Source organism: Nicotiana tomentosiformis, chromosome 2 (assembly GCF_000390325.3).
Source record: "Nicotiana tomentosiformis chromosome 2, ASM39032v3, whole genome shotgun sequence".
NCBI classification, from domain to species: domain Eukaryota; kingdom Viridiplantae; phylum Streptophyta; class Magnoliopsida; order Solanales; family Solanaceae; genus Nicotiana; species Nicotiana tomentosiformis.
Window position 1 is genome coordinate 48,683,041 of NC_090813.1, and position 21,682 is coordinate 48,704,722.

A 21,682-nucleotide genomic window follows, 5' to 3' on the forward strand; every position below is an offset into this window, starting at 1 on the left:
GATAGTCAAGCGGCAATTGGAAGGGCTGGGAGCATTATGTATAACGGTAAATGTCATCATATACGACGAAGACATAAAACTGTTAGGCAATTACTCTCTAGAGGAATTATCACGATTGACTATGTAAAGTCAAGTGATAATGTGTCGGATCCACTTACAAAAGGCCTAACTAGAGAGTAGTTGAGAAATCATCAAGGGAAATGGGGCTATAGCCGAGAACAAGTCATTATGGCGGTAACTCTACCTAGAAGACTGGAGATCCCAAGATCTAGGTTCAAGGAGATCAAACAAAGTCATTAATAACGGTTCAACATTGTCAAATAAAATTTTAGTCCATTCTCGTGATGAGACAATGTTCAGTACCAAGGATAAAGCATTAAGGCTTTTTAATGATTTCTAAATTCGATACGGGGTATATCAAATAGTGTATCTACAGGATGACACGTTTAGGAATCACCTATATAAGTGTGAAGTGTTAGCCGCTTCAAGGAGAACTTTGTAAGGCCAGTTCTCTACGCACTTATGAAACCGGGCGGTGTTCATGGCTGAAACGAACACAACAATGAGAGCCAAAGACGGTTAAGGGTCGGTTGTGTGACTTATGGTTGTCTAGGTATACACCAATGTTCGACGGTTCAAAGATATCAAATCTACCGATTGACCGAGTATATCCGACATAAGTTTACTACGGAAAGTTCAAAGGGAAACCTACTTATCCAGATGCGATTAATCCTTGCTTGCAAATCACACAGTTTTTCCATGCATACTTCCGTGATATAGCCATTCCCCATTCATGTGGGGGGTTGTTGAGGTTTTTGTTATTTAAGATGAAATAGTCTTAAAATAAGGGTGAATGGGAAATGGAGGGAAAATGAAATTTTTGAGTAAAATTTTAAGTTTTCCCTCTTGACAATGAGACATTGTCCCATATTGGAAGAGAAAAAGATTTTTGGTGGGTATATATATAATTGCTCTTCTTGTAGCTCTTAAAGAGTTAAGAAGAAAGCAAGCCTCGCGCCGTCGTCGTCGTCGTCGTCGCTTGCTCGGCTCGGCTTCGGCTACGGCTACGGCTACGGCTACGACTTCGGCTTCGGCTTCGGCTTCGGCTTCGGATTTGGATTTGGATTTGGTCAAATGATCGATTGATTGATTGATTAATTTTTTGGACCAAATTTATTTATTAATAGTAAATATTAACGTAAGATTATCCGTATTTATAACGGATATTTTCCAATCCGTGTATTGACCACCAGCTGCAATAGCAGCCGCCTAATGCTCTTCCCACCATGGCCAAGTGTTTGCTCCACAAACAAGCTAGTGCATGCTCCACCATGAAGGATGGAGGGTCGTTCATCTTCAAAGCTGGCTGCTATATATATGTGCAGCAGCTGTTGAAGAAAGACACACAAACACCAAACTGAAAACGCTCAACTTTAGCTATACATTGCACTCCTTCCTCTCAGCATTTCCATACGATTTTCTGAGTTTCTACTCCTTCGTTCTGCATTGTTTTAACTTCAAACAAAGCAACTGTAAGTGTGATTTGCTACCGAACTTTGTGTTCGCTGAAACACTGGGGTTTGAAGTACCGCTACACCAGTGTGTGATTCGTTCTATCCTGGGAGGAAATAATCCATTACCTTGGGTACTAGGAGGGGATTAAATTCCTTAAGGAAACACTGTGAATTCAGTGGGCTCGAATTAATTTCATTACGATAACTTATATTTTACAGAATTATTATTTACAAATACAGCAATATTGGTGGGACTAACAGATTCCACCTCATCATTTCTTGGATTTACTCAAAAAGTATTTTTTAATTTTTACACCCTTGTTGTTGCTCAAGAATATTTTCACTTGGATGCTTGAATATTCCCATGGTACACACCATTAAGGTACAACAATGAAGAACATCCAATTGTAACTTGAGGTAGTTATGGTCATTATAATTTTTTGATTACATTACAATGATTTATATTTCTTGTAATTTATGAAATCTTAGTAGCTGATTGCCTACCTAAAAGACTAAACTATTACCTTGTTGGTGAGGATTTAATTCTCCACTTTATAATTCCCTACCCCACCTAATTTTATTTTTATTTTTAAAAACCTTTGTAATTTAGCTGTAAACTGAACTAATATAAACATTCACTTTTGACAACAACTGTTAGATACAATGACAAAGTAGTTATATATAATTTATAAACTTTTCTATTTTAGGTAAGTACGTAGTAGAAATAGAATAATAGTAATTCCTTGATTACATCGATATCCTTTGTAATTTAGTTACCTTATAAAGTGAATAAACATGAATATCCATTTTTGATCACTTCTGTAAGACAAATAACATATTAATGTGTGGAATATATTAGTAAAATAAATTGAAAAAAAACTAAGATATCCAATAATCTTTAAAATGTTAATATACTAACTACTAAGTTTTTTTTTAATATACATTCCTCGGACCCTACGTGAATGCAACATACTTTGTGCACCGGGCTATTTTTTTTAGCTACCAAAAAAAAGAGTTAAAAGGCAATATAAAATTTAGAAGTAACAACAGAAAGTTCAGTGAACAAAAGATCATAATTTTAAATTCCATTTAATGGATTCCTCTATTTTGTTCTCTATGTAAAAGAAAGTTTTCTTTTATAAGTAATAATCACCAATTTCTGTTATCCATAGATATAAAATAATTAAAATGTGTTGGTCTGATCTCATAAAAGGATAAGCTCACCACGAAATAACGGGCCCCACTGGTAAACAATGGGGGAGCGATACCCCTTTCTTTTAAGCACTAATAATAAAGCCCAGCCCCGCACCCAAAGTATAACTAGAAAAACGGAATCTTCTCCCTTCTCTCTCCTCCATCTTTTCCCTAAAACTATTTGTCGCTCTCCCCTTTCTCGTATTTAGCCATCAAATCAAACTCAAAATCCGTTCCATTTGTTTCATCATTAAAGTTTCTCAACTTATGGAAAGTACTTTCTATCGCTACTCTACTGTTATTTGAACTTTTTAAGCCGTTCTAGAGAAGAGGAGTTTTTGCAATTGTGTGTATGCCTTTTTTGTTGTTGTTGAATGGCGATGGACGATAACGAGAGTTGCGGAAGCAGAGCGATGGAGCCGTCGTCGCCGAAACAAAATCGGCTACATAGGCAGAAGCTTGAAGTGTTTAACCAAGTGCTTACTCGACTACAGGATTTGAATCTCGAAGAGGTTAAACTCCCTGGCTTTGAAGATCACCTTTGGCTTCACTTCAATCGCCTCCCTGTTCGGTTAACTTCATAAACCCTACCTTTCCTCATTTTTCGGTTACCTTGTGTTTTTTTGGCCATTTGTTTTATTTTGTCAAATTTGTACTGGTTTACTCAGTAATTGATCGAATTTTCCGCCTCTAAAAGTTAAGTTTTTTGGTACTGAATTTGGATGCCTGCAGATATGCATCGGATGTGAATGTGGAAAGAGCAGAAGATGTGCTCATGCATAAGAGATTACTGGACCAAGCAGAGGATCCTGCGAATAGACCTGTCTTTGATGTCCGCCTTGTGCAGGTTATACAGTCATCTGCCTTTCCTGCAATTTTATGCGTGTGTGCCCTATCATTGTCAATGCTCTTTTTTCTTTGGTAACTCTGAAAACTGAGGCTACGTAGAAATGACATTTGAACAAATTCTCCCCATGTATGACAAGGAGGAATCTCTACTTGATCTTACTTGAATAAGTTGGTGATTTGATTCAACACATAAGGTGTTTCCAAGAAGCACAGGGTCTATTATTTGGAAACTAGTAAATTAGCCAATAATCTCTTCAAAGCCATACTTTTTTCTTTTCATCCATCCATCCCAAAATTCTCTTGCATTCTGTCCTAGGAGGAAACGGAGAACTCTCTTGGGAAATAATGTAGTAAGGATAGCAGCTTATTGATATTTCCTAATAAATTATTGAAAGAATTATTTGTGTAGTTCCTATAGTGGGCTTGACGATGCATAAGAATCATATAATTCACTTCATTCTTCTTGAATAATAGGGACATATGTGTGGCTTAATGAGTGTGTCATTTCACAAAAATGTAACATGTACATTTAAAAGCGTGAATTTAAAAAGATATAGGCATAAAGACTTTTGTCTTCGCACATCCTCTCAGACTCTTTTCCTTGTTTTGTTTCTCACAGTAAGATATCCGAGTTGAACTGTACATATCCTGATTACACTATCTAGGCCAAGTTCTTATTTGGTTAACCTTTAATATATAAGGTGTTGAGAATTTTCTTCATCTCTTGGCTAAGCTAGTCAATCTATGGCGTTCATTGAGTTAATTCAGCAATATATCATGTAATGCAAAAGTAGTTTTAGGTAGCTCTTATGGAATGGCTTGTATGCTTCTGGTCTGAGAATTTTCTAAATTTCTTAGGAAGACAAGTTAAAGCTAGTAGATTGAGCCTCTGAATCTTTGAGGCATCCAATGGGTTGTGTCTCTATATCCATCTGCTTTAAGTGTGCATTAGATGAAGAGTTTAGATTTTGATCAAGAGACTTGAATGACTATGGAAGTCATGTCATTTCTAAGCTCTTTTTAACATTAAAGACAGAGACAAATTACAGTAGGACTTTACAAAATCAGGCTTACTACCAAATTCGGGAAGTGCGCTTCTGCCTAGATATGTGAGATGAGATGGAGGAAAGATGAGATGTCCAGATATATAAACCAGCAGAAGAGAAAAGGGGGTGATTACCAACTTGAAGATCATTAGCAAAGATTTGATCATTGCTGCAACTTTAGAATGCGATGCATGGCCTAACTCAAGTTTTTTTGTAATTTGAAATATTCACATGCAAGTTCTGACTTTAAGTTCATAATGTAGGTTCAGCCCATGTACAATGGAGTTTCAACCAATACGGTTGATGTAAATTCTTCAGTTAAAGATGAAATCCCAAGGTATTCTCTTAGTTTAAGCACTAAAGTTACCTATTTTTCAATATCATTTCTTTTTGTGTATTATTTTTGCACCTGTGATTTTTCTCTAGTGTGCTCCCTTAAGTAGTTTAATTTTTTTGTGTTGCCATCTTGTTTACCCTCTCCAGCATTCATCCTCCTCCAACATTTGGTTCATCACCAAATCTTCAAGCCCTTGAAATTCATGATAATAAAGCTCATGTAAATCATGGAGAAAGTGATATTAATTCTACTTCGCGGTCAACCAGGTAAAATTCTCCATAATGCTTGAGTTGTAAATGATAAGATTCATGATGCTAGTAGTTGGCATTGTAGCTTTTCAATACTGAGTTTATTGTCTTTGGAAAGGATTTCTAATTGACTTTTCTTTCCTAGCAATATTCTTATGTGCCAATTGATTTTGTGCAGGCCAATGCACGAGATTACTTTTTCAACAGTTGACAAACCAAAAACGCTCACTCAGGTTCCTCATTCTTTTCAGAATCCTCCTCCCGTTTTGTTCTTACATGCTCTCTTCTCATCTCTTATATTCTCATAATGAAACACAAACTGTAGTTTCATGAATTTACCATATGCAAATCTAGTGCAAATTTAACAATAAATAAGGTTAAGACTCTTAAATTCCTTAAAGTATTTGTCATTGTACTCGCTTCTAATAACTAAAGATAGCCTCGTTCTTGCTTAATAAGCAAGGAAATAAAATGACCTTTATCTAAGTAATACAACTGATATTTTCATAAACTACTTCTCCAGTGCATAATATAGAATAAGCGTCTTAATGAAGATAAAAGTAATAGAAGACTATGGTGAAGGGAAACAGAGGATAATACGGAAAAGTTAATGTATGGGCCAGTGGATTGACTGTATTATTAACTTCTGAACGTAAGAAAGTAGGAAAGGGTTTATTCAGTTAACCTAACTTTCAAAAATATTCTTAGTCATGACCATCAACTTTTCTGATACAATCTTGTTCCAAATTAATATAAGAAATCTTTTAGGGAAATGGGCTTGCCTATTTCTACTTCCCAAAGCAAAGGGTGAAATGCAGTTGGTATTTGTACTTCATGTAGTCAGCATTGTATTGCGGTTACTGGTATAGGAGAGTCTTTATTGTTAGATTTGTTCAGGGAATCAGAGTCACTAGTGGAAGTGCAGGAATATGCCACATCAATTTGTCAAAGCTCTCACTGAATGTTCTTTTTTTTTGTTTTTGTATGCATATTTTATAAATAAGTAGCTCTGCAGAAGTTTTGGACCATAAAAAGATTTTAAAGGAAAAGATGAAAGGTGTTAATGGGCTATGATAACGAAGGGCTTCTAATGAGAAGGAAATTAGGAAGTGAAAACAGTGTTATCAAAGGCGAAAAGCGCAAAAAAGCTCTAAGGTCTGTTGGGGCTTTAATCGCAAAGCGCAAATAAAGCGTGAGCTTTAATAAAGAAAGGCGCAAATGAAGAAAAACTATAAACATATATGTGTAGTCCAAGACTAATATTTATAAGTATGAATACCAAATATATGGACAAAGAAATTGAAGAAAATTTACGATAAAGTGAAATATCAATTATTTAGCGTCGCCTCTTCTGGATTACGCTCGTTAGCAAAGAAAAGTATGCCTTAGAGCCTTGCTGACAACACCTGAAGCGCCCGTTAAGCGAGGCGAAGCACTCAACATGTTTTGAGCCTCGCTTCAAGGCTTATGTGAGAATGCACGGGAGAAAAACCTATTTTTTTAACAATGATACAATGAGCCCTATATATAATACATATTCTACTCCTTCTACATATAGGACTAGGACTATTTACACATAACTATCTAACACTCCCCTTCAAGGCGGTGCATACAAATCATATGTACCGAGCTTGTTACACATGTAACTAATACGAGGACCAGTGAGGGACTTGGTGAAAATATCTGCAAGCTGATCATTCGGCATACAAGGCCACTAGACTCCCCAAAAGAAATAAAACCAAGTGGATGCTGATAAGCAGAAGTTGGCCTGGAAAAATTTGAAATCACTGCTCACTCCGGGAAATCATTGCTCACGCCGGAAATATGTAAAGTTGTCAGAATTTGATGTAATTTATATGGGTAGGCTCGGAATCATTGGACGAGTAAGTTGTCCTGAAGAAGTTTTGTCAAAAAATGGCTGGAATGGCTCGCATCGCCGGAAAAGTTATTGTAGCTCATTGGAACCCTAGTTTTGGCGGCATGTGGAGGCGCGTAAGGGACTTTCTGCCAGAGCGATTGACTGGGATTTTGTCGCTTGACTTTTCCGAACAAGATGGTAGTGTTGGTTTTCGCACAACACTTACTGATGAGGAGATAACGCAAATTAATCTTGAGTCGTCAACCGGAAAGACGCACAGTGACTGCTTTTCTGTTCAGATGGGACTGGAATTTTTGGGGTTTGGTCGCACAAGGGTTTTGGATCTGATGGTGGTACTGGTATATGCACAGTACTACTGTAGCATTGATAACCCTGGGAACAAGACGAAGTGGCCGGAAAATTGCACGACGATGAGATCTTTCTTCCCGGATGTCGCTGGAATGACGCACAACGATAATTTTCTCACTAAAGCTCAGATATCATGTGAGAATGCACGGGTGAAAAATCTATTTTTTTTAACAATGATACAATGAGTCTAATATATAATACATATTTTACTCCTACTTCATATGAGACTAGGACATATTCTACTCCTATTACATATGGGATTAGGACATATTCTACTCCTACTACATATGGGACTAGGACATATTCTACTCCTACTACATATAGGACTAGGACTATTTACACATAACTATCTAACAGCTTAAGCGCGCTTTAAGCACGCCTTTGATAACACTGAGTGAAAAGTCCCGGGATCAGTCCTTGAAATCTAAAGATTTGGGTTGTGATTACATTGCAAATCTGTCTGCGAGAAAAGTCCCGGGATCAGTCCTTGAAATCTAAAGATTTGGGTTGTGATTACATTGCAAATCTATCTGTGAGAAAAGAAGAATGTTATTTATAGATTTAAACACAAAACACATATTATTTGTATGATGATATCTAATTGAAAAACTTAGCTCTTCTAATATTTTTGTTCTAACATTCTAACACCATCCTTTCAGACTCGAGGTTGGGACTTTGAAAGTATAGAAAAGTAAACGGTCTCCGAAATGCGACTTGAACACTGTCGCTTGAACAGCTTCTAAAAACCTATGGGGAGGTCATTGGAAAAGTTTAGTCACTCGAATTTGTTGGAAAAGTTGTTAGAAGTTGTCGAAATAATGACCTGAAGAGTGATCCGAATACTGTTGGTTTTGTGACAAAAAGAGGCAGTGCCACTAGAGGTAATAAGATGTTGTTGGGATAGTCATCTGACAGGGACAGGTTTAGCTGGAAATAGGTAGTGTCTCCCAACATTTGAGATGTCTCTGTTTCACTGGAACAAACATCGAAAACAAACGCGACGGTAAAGAAATATTTACCTAAAAGAGAAAATAATAATAAAATTATGAAGCAAATTTTGACTTGGCCGATATAAGACCGTCCACTATTAAGGAGAAACTACTTAAACTTTTACCTAGGTGCTCTGATACAATATGAGAAAATAATATAAAACAATATTTGTATTTATAACTTGATACTTTGATAAATAACAAACACATTTATTTTGTGGTGTCAAACACAATTAACATGTGTTATTTCTTAGAGATGAGACAATAACAGGAATACAAGGTTTCTATGATGAATAGCCCCCCGGGATTTGGTTTAGTGGTAAGAGCACAACACATGATGTGTGGATTAGACCCACGTCAAGGGTTTCAAACCCTGTTGCAGACACAAGCCTAGTATTTAAGTGGAGAAGGATGGAGGAGCGGAACCATTGTCCACTGCGTTTTGAACCGTGCGCCACTGGCCCTCAAGGATTTCTCGATTACGAAAAAGGAGGTTTCTATGATGAATTATACAATGCCTAACCTTTCTCAATGGTTTCTGTTTTGGTGTATGAAAATATCAAATTGAACCAAACACCTGAAACTAATTTACATTTTGCTTTAAATCATATAGATACTTTAAAGGAGATTTTTCTTTTCCTGGCGCTGGAGGCAAACTGTTTATTACATGACATGTGTTAGTTTACAGATATGTATAGTGAAGTCTTGTCCCACATTGGAAGAGGAGTAATATCTCCTTGTAGTGTATAGCTATAAATAGGGACCTCTTGTATTGTATTTATTATCCAATGTCAATAACATATTTTCTCCCGTGCCTTCTCACATGGTATCAGAGCATTAGTGAGAAAAGATCGTTGTGCGTCTTTCCAGCGTTAACCGGGAAGAAAGAACTTAGTTATCGTGCAATTTTTCCGGTGACCTAAGGCTTGTCTAAGTGAAAGTCACTTTCTGTCGGTGTTGTGCTAAAACCAACACCACCACGAGGTAGATCACCCTCCGACGACTAACCCCTGAAATTTTATCTGGCAGAAAAGTCGCCACGCTCCTCCACGCGCCGGCGACAACAACTTTTCTGGCGAGGGCTCCGGTCACTTTCCGGCCATTTTTTGGCGAAGCTTCTTCAGGACAGTGTGCTCTCCTCAAAATTCCGAGCCTACCCATCTAATTCAAATCAAATTCCGATCACTTTTATATTTTTCCGGCGTGAACAATGACATTTCCGGCCATTTGTTTTTTGAAAACATTTCTTCAGGACAACTTGCTCGCAAGAGAATTCCTAGTCTATCCATCCTGGTTACGACAAATTCCGACAACTTAGGAATTTTCCGGCGAGCCACAGTGTTTCCGGCACAGAACAATGTTTTGTTTTCCTGCTATAAACAGTGTTTTTCAAGTTATTTCTTCAGTTTTCTCACAGGAGTTACTTATTTCCACTATTTCAAGTTAACCCTACTACTACAAATTGTAGCGACATGGGAACCGATGCTTTGAATAGTCGGATGATTTCTTTAGCAGATTATATTGAGTTCCTTCAGTACAAAGCATGTAAGCAGACATCTTCTGAGATAGCTTCTGTTGTTCAAACAGGTAATAACATGACTTGTTTCTCCCAATCTTCATCCTCTGAGTCTTGGGACATTGATTCAGGTGCATCAGATTATATTTCTGGTAACAAATCTCTTTTCACTACTATTTCGTATTCTCAATCTCTTCCAAAAGTCGCAATGACCAATAAGTCTCAAACCATGGCAACTGCAATAGGTCAAGCAAGTCCACTTCCTTCCTTACCTTTAGATTCAGTCCTTTATGTTTCCAATAGTCCTTTTAATCTCATAACTGTTAGTCGCTTAGCCAAATCACTTAAATGTGCTGTTTTATTTCTTGATGACCATGTTTTTATATAGGAACGCAGTACGGGGCGGATCATTGGTACCGGGCGTGAATCAAACGGATTTTATTACCTTATCCTTGCTAAATTACATGGACTCACATCTTGTCTTCCTTCTACAACTTGTCCTGTTACTGATTCACCAGATTTATTACATAAACGATTGGGACATCTCAGTTTGTCAAAACTTCAGAAAATGGTATATGGTTTATCTCACTTGTCAGCTCTAGAGTGTTAGTCATGTCAGCTCGGTAAGCATACTCGCTCCCATTTCCCTCGGCGTCTTGATAATCGAGCAGAGTCACCTTTTACTTTAGTCCATTCAGATGTTTGGGGTCCTAGTCGGGTCAGTTCCACCTTGGGATTCCGCTACTTTGTCAGTTTCATTGATGATTATTCCAGGTGTACTTGGATATTTTTGATAAAAAATCGATCCGAGCTGTTTTCTATTTTCCAGACCTTCCACGCTGAAATTCAAAATCAATTTGGGGTTTCTATTCGCACATTTCGTTGTGATAATGCCCGCGAGTATTTGTCTTCCCCATTTCAGCAGTTTATGAAATCTCATGGGATTATTCATCAAATATCTTGTCCGTACACATCTCAACAAAATGGGGTAGCTGAAAGAAAGAATAGGCATCTTATTGAAACTGTTCGTACCCTACTCATACAATCCCATGCTCCGTTGCGTTTTTGGGGAGATGCAGTTCTTACATCTTGTTATCTTATTAATCGTATGTCATCTTCAGCTATCCAGAACCAAGTTCCATTCTCTGTCATGTTTTCCCACTTACCTTTGTTCTCTCTTCCACCTCGTATCTTTGGAAGCACTTGTTTTGTCCATAAGCTTATTCCAGGAACAGATAAGTTAGCTCATCGTGCTCTTAAGTGCATATTTCTGGGTTTCTCGAGAACACAAAAAGGGTATCGATGCTACTCTCCTGACCTCTAGCGGTACCTTATGCCCGCTGATGTTACCTTCTTTGAAACCCAATCATACTTCACAGGTTCAGGTCATCACTTAGATATTTCTGAGGTACTACTAGTTTCATCTTTTGGAGATTCAGTCACTCCAGCTCCACCACCTACAACTCCAGTTGTAGCTCCACCACCTGTAGCTCCAGTTCCTCCACATAATCCAGTTCAACCTTCTGCAGCTCCACCACTCTTGACTTATCATCGTCGTTCACATCCAGCATCGGGCCCAGGTGATTCACGCCCCACATCAGATTCTGCACCTACTGCGGACTTGTCTCCTCTTAGTCAACCAATTACACTCCGCAAAGGTGTATGATCCACACTTAATCCTAATCCCCACTATGTCGGTTTAACCTCATTATACTTTTATATCTTCTTTGTCCACTGTTTCTATCCCTAAGTCTACAGGTGAGGCACTATCTCATCCAGGATGGCGACATGCTATGATTGACGAGATGTCTGCTTTACATGCGAGTGGCACTTGGGAGCTTGTTCCTCTTCCTGCAGGTAAGTCTACTGTTGGTTGTCGTTGGGTTTATGCAGTCAAAGTCGGCCCGGATAGTCAGGTTGATCGGCTTAAGGCTCGTCTTGTTGCAAAAGGATATACTCAGATTTTTGGGCTTGATTATAGTGATACTTTCTCTCCCGTGGCTAAAGTAGCATTTGTTCGTCTCTTTTTGTCCATGGTTGTTGTACGGCATTGGCCTCTTTATCAGTTAGACATTAAGAATGCTTTTCTCCATGGTGATCTTGAGGAAGAAGTTTATATGGAGCAACCACCTGGTTTTGTTGCTCAGGGGGAGTTTAATGGTTGTGTGTGCAGATTGCGCAGGTCACTATATGGTTTGAAACAGTCCCCTCGAGCTTGGTTTGGTTAGTTCAGCACAATTATTCAGGAGTTCGGCATGACTCGTAGTGAGGCTGATCACTCTGTGTTTTATCGGCATTCTGCTCCTAATCTGTGTATTTATTTAGTGGTTTATGTTGATGATGTTGTTATTACTAGCAATGATCAGGATGGTATTACTAATCTGAAGCAACATCTCTTTCAGCACTTCCAGACTAAGGATCTAGGTAGATTGAAATATTTTCTAGGTATTGAGGTCGCTCAGTCTAGCTCAGGTATTGTTATTTCACAGCGGAAGTATGCCTTAGACATTCTTGAGGAGACTGGAATGATGGGTTGCAGACCTATTGACTCTCCTATGAATCCGAATGCTAAGCTTCTGCCTGGACAGGGGAGCCTCTTAGAGACCCTACGAGATATAGGAGGTTAGTTGACAAATTGAATTACCTCACAGTGACTAGACCTGACATTTCTTTTCCAGTGAGTGTTGTAAGTCAATTTATGGATTCTCCCTGTGATAGTCACTGGGATACAGTTGTTCGCATTCTTCGGTATATAAAGTCAGCTCCAGACAAAGGATTACTATTCGAGGATCAAGGCTACGAGCAGATTGTTGGGTACACAGATGCTGATTGGGCAGGATCACCTTTTGATAGACGTTTTACGTCTGGATATTGTGTTCTAGTAGGAGGTAACTTGGTCTCGTGGAAGAGCAAGAAACAGAATGTAGTTGCTCGATCTAGCGCCCCATGGCTATGGCGACGTGTGAGTTAGTTTGGGTCAAGCAGTTGCTCAAGGAGTTAAAGTTCGGAGAAATCAGTAAGATGGAACTAGTGTGTGATAACTAAGTTGCTCTTCATATTGCGTCAAATCCGGTGTTTCATGAGAGGACTAAACACATTGAGATCGACTGTCACTTTGTCAGAGAAAAAATACTTTCAGGAGATATTGTTACCAAGTTTGTAAAGTCGAATGATCAACTAGCAGATATCCTCACTAAGTCTCTTACTGGTTCTCGTATTAGCTACATGTGTAACAAGCTCGGTACATATGATGTGTATGCACCGGCTTGAGGAGGAGTGTTAGTTTACAAATATGTATAGTGTAGTCTTGTCCCACATTGGAAGAGGAGTAATATCTCTTTGTAGTGTATAGCTATAAATAGGGACCTCTTGTATTGTATTTATTATCCAATATCAATAATATATTTTCTCCCGTGCCTTCTCACAACATGCACATTGAAGACTTCACCCCAAAGCTCTCTAGGCAGATTTCAGTGTCTGTGAAAATGCGACCCCAGTTATTCCTACAAAATCAAATAGTCTGTTAAAATATTGTGACAGTGTACCTGGATTGAAATCTGTATTTTTTATTTACTCTTTGTCTCATGGATTTTTAGGTTATGTTGTCGATTGAATTGTTCGTATCTATGCAGTCCTAAAAGTTATATAACTTCATTAATCTGCAGAAGCTGCCAGATTTCAGAGTTCTATTAAACATATCTATCTTATCATGTTAACTTTGTTCTTATCTTGTTCGATTATATTAACATCAATCCTGTATTTCCAGTTGACTAACATAATTTCTGAGATTGGTCTGAACATTGAAGAGGCCCATGTTTTTTCAACTACTGATGGTTTCTCCTTGGACGTCTTTGTGGTTGATGGATGGCCATATGAGGTACAGTATTAATGTTTATTTCAAGATATAACGAAATGCTTGCTGACAATTAAAAGTCTTCTCTTAGTTCTACAATTGTAGTCTAGTTATATGATCGACATACTCTTTATTCGCACCCACATAAGTTAAAAGATGAAAGTTTTGCCTTTGCAAGTCTCGTTTAATTCCTCTTTTCTTGTTAATATGTGTATGTTTTGAAACTGTGTTCCTTATTCATCTACTAGATTACTTGTCAGTTTTATGCTTGTTCCGCCCTTTCCCAATTTATATGGCTCTCTTTCAATTTTGGACATCCTGATATTTTTGGCACCACTTCATTCATGTCTGACTTTCAAGAATTCAGACTCATTTAAACTAGTGATGTGATTTTTTTTTTCTATCAGACATTTAAACCAACATTTCAACAATCACTTTTGTATTTTCTTATATGTTAATTTAATATCTTAAGCTCTGTCCCCAGAACAATGTCGTCATATAAAATGAGACAGAAAGAATGCACGACTTTATATCTGATAACTTTTTCATTCAAGTCTCATATTATTCAACTAGATATGGTTTCACTTAAAAGGACACTTATGAGATGTTACTTGGTAAATTTAGGATATAGTGTATTTTAAATATGAAAGTTAGCAAATTAACCCCTCTGTCTTCTTATATTCACTAGATTCATGAAGAGTGGTAATTTACTTGTATACTTACTTATTTGGTTTGAATTTCTAGGAGACAGAGTTGCTTAAGAGTGAGGTGCAAAAGGAAATTATGAGGAGCAAGGTAGATATTCTTCTGACTGCTAAATGAGGACAGAGTGGCACTCAAAATTTTCTTCTGTTAATACTTAATATGCATTATGGCTGTGTTCTTTTGGGAAAAGTAAGATGCTGATTTTGCTGTTTTTCTTCATAAGGTGCTATGCAACTTATGGAGAAACAGCTGAAATATTTGGTTTCCATTGTGTGTCATCACATTAAGCTGAATTTGTTGCACTCACCTAAAATTGGTTTATGTCCTCTTAAGTAATGGGATCAGAAAATGACTTTGTCGAACATGAAGTCTTGCCTTTGTTTTTCTTTCGGTGACAAATTTTTGAAAACTTCATGTTTTCAGAAAATATCTCAATTCCGGCCATCTTTCGGTTAAAAATTTTCTTCAACCGTTTTCTCCTCTTCCGCCCGCCACCACGATCACCTCCTTCTCCTTATTCGTAGATCCAGCTTCCACCAGCACCTCCTCCTATTCTTCTTCATAGATCCAGCCACTATCACAATCACCATCTCCGCTTCCTCAGATCCAGCCACGATCACCACCACCTCCTTTGTCTTTTCAGATCCAGCCACCGCCACCTTCTCCCCTCCTTTGTCTCAAATCCAACCACCACCACCTATTCCCTCTCTTTCTTTTAAAGGCTAGCCACCACCACTCTTCTCCTCGTTCTTCTCAAATCCGATGAGACAACCATCACTGATCTAACCACCAAAGATTTGGCCACCACCATAAATCCAGCCACTGTCATAGATCCGCCCACCACTGGAGTTAGACATTCAAACTAGCCAGTGAGCAGATAGACACTTCTACTTCATGGAGGTGTCTCTTGAACTCCTCACTGACATGGCAAACCATGTGTTTGCGCTTACACTTGAGCATGTGAATAACTTAATTTAGGCTTTTCTTTTTATTTTCCTCAGTTTCACTTTCCTCCTCCTTCAATATTCTCTATGTGGGCCCCACACTTCTATCCTTAGTTTCTTTTATCTAAACTCAGTCGTAAACCACCACAATAAATTGGCAGACCACTGCAGCGATGGAAAACCACCATCACTCGCTCAGCTTTTGGTGTATATTCAAACCGTTTGCCATTCTAAATAGAGACAGGCGAAACACTTTGCTTACCACCAATAAATAAGGTTTCTCTTTTCATTTCAATCTAAATTCATGCTATTTCCTTTTCTACCGCCGTAGTTGTCTTCTTGTTTCTTCTTCCGACAGAATCTATATCAAGGCTTAAGGTAGTTTAGGGCTTTTCTTGGAACGCGTTGAATCGAACTTGGGTCTTTTCTAAATGAACCTCCAGTAAGCCAAAATTTCCCAGGTCAAAAAAAGAATGGATTAATTTGATTACTACCCAATAATAACTAAAAAAGTTGAATTTATGATGAGGAAATAGAGATTAACCGTTGAGGTTAGGGGAATGGTTTGGAAATTGGAAGTATTACGAAAGGAGTTGAAGAGGTGAAATTATGGCCTAGTAGAACGCCATTGAAAGTAATTTGGGGGGGGGGGGGGGGGGATAAGAAGATGAAGAAGAACCTGGGTGGGGGGAGGGGGTTCTAGTTTTGGGCGAAGAAGCGGGGATGGGGAAGGTCTGGATGATAAAAAATAACAAATGGGGGTTATTTTGGGATTTTCTTTTTTTTTCCTTCAATTGTAATTTTTAAAAATCATAATTTGTAATTTTGAAAATGAAAGGAGCCAATCACTAATTGGTTCATTTGACATGTCAACGGCGAGTAAGTTTCACGCCGATGGTCTTACGGATACAAGTGTTCAAGAGGCACCTCCTCCAAGTAGAGGTGTCTATCTGGTCACTGGCTAAGTTTGAGTGTCTAACTTACAAAACGTGCCAAGTTTCAGCGGCTATCTAGGTATTTAGCCTATCTTTTTCCTTTCTCATGTCCTACTTTTTGGTGTAAGCAATCTAGGGTTTTCCCTTGAGCATTGCTAATAGCCGTATTAGCTTCTCTCGCAGCTCTCTTATACCATATGATATAAGAAAGAAAAAGAATGATCTGTAACATGTGAAAATTTGTTAGGTAGCTCATTTTCTTGCTTTTCAGTTTTTGAGTCTTTTATGTGGTGTCCTTGATATACTTGCGTTCTTTTAATGTAAAGATGATAAACCTTCCTAAATTTGTACTGATCTACACGTTGGCGTCTGCTAATAGCTGAAGTGCTCTAAGCAGCTTGAAACATTAGTTGGAGCTTTGAAGAAACTGTTTTCTTGGAATATGTGATTGAAAGAAGGAGGCAATAAAAGATGGGCTAAAATTATACTATTTATTTTTTCTTATTTGATATCTGCATGAACCTGTTTAGAATCCATGCTCTGGCAGGTTCTAATTCAGAAGCAAGTTTTCTCTGTCATTTATTCTTCTAGATTTTGATTATCATACTGAACATCAGATGGTCTCAGTGTTTTGATCTTCTGGTTATGTTTTTCAGGAGCAAACACCATGTATCCAGCTTGCAATCCACGAGCAAGGTCAAACATCTGAATCAGGTTCTGAAAGTGTAAAAATACCTAATGATGGATCTGATGACTGGGAAATTGATATCCGCCTGCTGAAATTTGAAAACAAAGTTGCATCTGGGTCATTTGGAGATCTGTATGATCCGACAATCCACATCTTGCTTTCTAGTTGAGTTTGTTTAGTCTGTAGATTTACACTGTGTCTTTTGCAGGTACAAAGGCACATACTGTAGCCAGGAAGTGGCTATAAAAGTTCTCAAGCCAGAACATTTGAATATGGATATGGTAAAAGAGTTCTCGCAGGAGGTCTTTATAATGAGGTGCGTCGGTCGTACTATCATGGTTGAGAATCCCTTTCAGGACAACCTCACTGTTGTTTGCATGTATCAGATAGAATCCTGTCCATCCTTTTAAAGACTGTGTTTGAAGGATGCCTTTTCTGCTGCTACTAGAGATAGCTGTACTCTGGTGGAAAAATTTGCTCTCTACCACTAGAGAATTTTTTTGCAATATTTTACTCCCTCTGCCTAATTCGATCTTGTTTCCTTTATTCTGTATTGAGTTACTAGGTATTTCTCCGATAAGTGGCATTAAGCTATTTGTTTGTTTCTTAGTGGCATTAAGTTATTCAGATAAAAAAAAAAACTGTCACATAATTCAAGGGGCTGAGTTCTCCCAAACACACTCAGTCTTGGAAATAGTAACAAACTTTAAAAGTTGTGGATATGTGCATGTAGATTTGAATTTTCACTATTGATAATTATGTTATCTTTCCAGCTTCCTATTTCCTGTTTCTTTCATCAATTTTTGTATTCCCACTGCTCGAGATTTTATCTTGTTTGTTTGCCTCTTTTAGGAAAATTCGGCACAAACATGTTGTTCAATTTATAGGGGCATGCACACGTCCTCCGAACCTGTGCATCGTGACTGGTATATTTCAAGATTTTATGTATTTGAACTGAATTACTATGTTGTTAATAGCCTGGAGAACTGTTTGTTCTCTGTTGATTAATGTTACATAGTGTTCACCTGAAGATACATTATTTGATTGCTTTATAAGGCATGCTTTATTTATTTTCTAAATTTTTAATCTTCTACTCACACTATTACACTTGAATGGAAGCTTATTGTTATTACTTTTGGGTGTCTATCCTGCTTCACATAATTGACAAGGTGCTTTTCATAATTTTGTTGATCAGAGTTCATGTCCAGAGGAAGCATCTATACTTTTTTGCACAAACAAAGAGGTGCATTTAAGCTTCCTACTCTCCTGAAGGTTGCAGTTGATGTTTCTAAGGGAATGAGTTATCTGCACCAGAATAACATAATTCATCGGGATCTGAAGACTGCTAATCTTTTGATGGATGAACATGGAGTAAGTCCGAGCTGGATCTCGACTCTTTTAAAAAGCTTGTCCAGTAGTCGTAAAGTTTTTTTCTTTGGAGTCTAGGGTATTATTTCATTTGTTACTAAGCTATCTTCGGGCCAGTATATCCATTTTCATGCAAAATTTATGCGCAATTAAAACCTGTAGGGAAATCAATGTCAACATGCATTTAGCCCGGCAAAATACAGGGGAAAACTGTGTCATATGATTAGGCTATGGGAGTCCAAGAGTATATAACAAATATGGAGATTTGTATGAGTTAAAAGTCCATCAATGTTTTTCAGTGCTCAGGACCCTTTTAGGAGGCTATTTCTATTCTGAAATGCCTGATTGATGTGGATGAAAACATCTAAAAACTATTTGATGTCAAATTAAAGAATCAAAATTTGTGTATTTAAATCTTTAGAAGAAATACCAAATAAAGATGATGGGAATGTTAAATTGCAAGGTCCACTTATTCATTGAGTCCTTTAAAAATATTAGTTGAATAATATTAACAGCATTAAAGCTTGATCGGTGGCAATTTAAGTTGATTCATATTGTGAAAGATGGGAATGTGCGAATAGCACATTGAGTTAACCTTCTTGTTAATGTCTACATCACCAGTTTTTGCTTTCCAAGGAAATCTATTGATGAACTTTGATAAAATAACCCAGCAACACCTATAGATTGCTGCTGGTAGGAGTTGCCTTTTGCGTAATTGCTTTGTTCACAGAATGTTCACTCTGACTTTAAGATCCATCCTCTACTGAACAGGTTGTTAAGGTTGGTGATTTTGGGGTTGCGAGAGTGCAGGTTCAAACTGGGGTGATGACTGCAGAAACTGGAACATATAGATGGATGGCTCCTGAGGTGCAGAGATCTGAATTTAATTTTATGCAGTACATCCTCAATTCAGTTGAAACTAATGATTCCAATTCTTTGGTTTTCTTGCTGACAAGATGCATGATTGCTCCATCAATTATGCTTTTATCCGTGTGCTTAGATTTGTCGCCACAATAAAATAAGCGTAATGGTCCCCTTCAAGCTGATATGACTTTTACTTTGAAACGCCTCAGGCTTCTTTGCTTCAAGCATGAGGAGCTTTTAATATGTTGCTCTATGAATTTTGCCTTTTATCCTTAGATTTTGTTTCCACACTCTGTGAAGTCTGGTTGTCATCTACAGGCAGTGCTTGGGACTTGTGTTCTCTTTTTTCTATGACGGTGATGTCGGGGTCAGGTTGTGCGCACCTTAACTAATTCCAGCATATACCTGTTATCTCCCACTAGTACAGGTACCAGGTAACTCTGTCTACCGAGGCTTAGACCGGTGGGAAGAAATAACGTAACGTTTTCGTCTCCACTGGGATTTGAACCTAAGACCTCGTGGTGTCTTTGGCCTTGTGTTCGTTTGCTGCACCCTGCTGCACCTTGGACACTTTAAGCACAAGGCGCTTTTGATAACCTTGTACGAGAGTTATTTTACTTAGGTTGTCATCAGTAATATGCATCGCAGGATTCTGTGTACGGTTTACCATGCAGATAGATCGGGTTTCTGCAATATTAAGCATTTAAATGGGAACTCTTGGTTTAATGGTTTTTTGCTTCTCTTCCCTTTAATACTACAGAATTCTCGTGTCATCCCAGTCCAACATTCTATTCAGCAAAGCGTTTGGCCCAATTTTGTGCTTAACCATCCTGCAGCATCCAAGTTTCATGTTTAAAATGTTTTTTATTCGTTGAAGGTAATTGAACACAAACCATATGACCACAAGGCCGATGTTTTCAGCTTTGGTGTAGTGCTGTGGGAACTTCTGACTGGAGAAGTAAGTTTCGCATTCTTTTTTTTTTTTTGAAGTAAGTTTTGCTTTGCATCTATTTATGCTCACATATTATTTCTTTAACACCAAAATAACTTTCATGTCGTGCGATGGAGCAGATTCCATATGCGTACTTAACACCATTACAAGCAGCAATAGGTGTGGTGCAACAGGTAGCATTATAGTTCATTGACGTCTCTAGTACTAGTGATATATTCCCCATTAACTAACACCTCACATTTGGTTTCTCATGGTTATTAGGGTCTACGGCCAACAATTCCTAAGGACACTCATCCAAAGCTTGCTGAACTTCTTGAGAAATGCTGGCAGCAAGACCCAACTCAAAGACCTGATTTCTCGGAGATTTTGGATATTCTGCAGCATCTAACTAGGGAGGTTGGGCATTTGCATAATATAAGCTTCATTTTGTTAAGGCTTTTTCATTCCTTTGAACCTGGTTTTTCTATGCTTAAAAAATAGGTCGGGGGTGATGGAGAGGACAAACAGAAGGACAAATCAATTGGTAGCTTTTTCTCAGCTCTTAGAAAGGGCCATCACTGAGATTTTGGTGAAGAGAGGAAGGTGCTTGGCCTTCCGTTTTTGTTTCAGTGAACCGATTCTCAGATGACCAGACTTGATCCGATTAGTCTTTGAAAATCATGGTTTTTATCCAATGTTGCTTGGCATTCATTTACTATTCCTAATTTAGTCAGGGGCGCAAGCTGGTGAGGAAAGCTTTAGCAACTCTGTACAGAATTCCTGTGAATTCGCAAATTCTGATTGCTAATCCTTTTTTGTACGTTTCCTATTGAGAACTTCTATCTTTTCAACTGGTTCTAGGCACCATGATTGCTTCTGAATTGATGCTTTTGAAGCTAACCAAGATGTCTACCAATGCCGCCTCAGATTACAGGGATGTAAAGAAAACTGGTAAAATATATAGAACACTATTATGGAATAGAAGACATTTTTTTAAAGTATGAAAATAGTACCCAATATTTATATATAAAAATGATTACATCTACTGCCCTGCCATACCTCGGAGGCAAAAGTCCAGACTGGCATGGCTGAAGCTGAAAGAATGAGGATAATTACATTACAGGAAATCGTTTTACTGGACTGCTAAAATGAACAGTAGAAAGAATTTCACGGAGAAGATATTTTATCTATGGTGTTAAAGGGTGATCGATTACTCCCTCTTTTTCAATTTTGATGACACATTTTGCTTATCGAAAGTCAATTCAACTAAACTTTAAAACTAAAGTAGATTAGTTCAATTATACGAAAAGTACGACTACAAGTTATAATTTCTCTCATGTCAATATAAATAAAACATAGTATATTTTAAAATGTTAGGTCAAAATTCATAAAGTTAGACTTTTGATAAGCGAAATGTATAATCTGAATTGAAACGGATACGGAAAATTATATCAAGAGCAGATTGCAATAAATT

The 21,682-nt window shown here is 37.8% G+C and overlaps 1 protein-coding gene across 3 annotated transcripts; it reads left to right on the plus strand.

Annotated features, from left to right (window-relative positions):
* The first annotated feature begins 2,832 nt into the window (after nt 1–2,832).
* Nucleotides 2,833–21,206, plus strand: LOC104105294 (serine/threonine-protein kinase STY46). 3 transcript variants are annotated; one of them, XM_070195282.1, is made up of 17 exons: nt 2,833–3,279; nt 3,441–3,555; nt 4,867–4,940; nt 5,087–5,206; nt 5,367–5,421; nt 13,687–13,797; nt 14,518–14,568; nt 17,014–17,177; nt 17,254–17,361; nt 17,898–17,971; nt 18,241–18,416; nt 19,185–19,280; nt 20,155–20,235; nt 20,349–20,402; nt 20,491–20,625; nt 20,710–20,811; nt 21,070–21,206. In XM_070195282.1, the coding sequence occupies exons 1-16, from the start codon at nt 3,083–3,085 to the stop codon at nt 20,788–20,790; spliced, it is 1,692 nt and encodes a 563-aa protein (XP_070051383.1). In that variant the 5' UTR covers nt 2,833–3,082; the 3' UTR covers nt 20,791–20,811; nt 21,070–21,206. The 3 variants fall into 3 exon arrangements, with proteins under 3 accessions (XP_070051383.1, XP_070051382.1, XP_070051384.1); XM_070195281.1 differs by lacking the exon at nt 21,070–21,206 and having other exon boundaries at nt 20,710–21,059; XM_070195283.1 differs by lacking the exons at nt 14,518–14,568; nt 21,070–21,206 and having other exon boundaries at nt 20,710–21,059.
* The last annotated feature ends 476 nt before the right edge of the window (nt 21,207–21,682 follow it).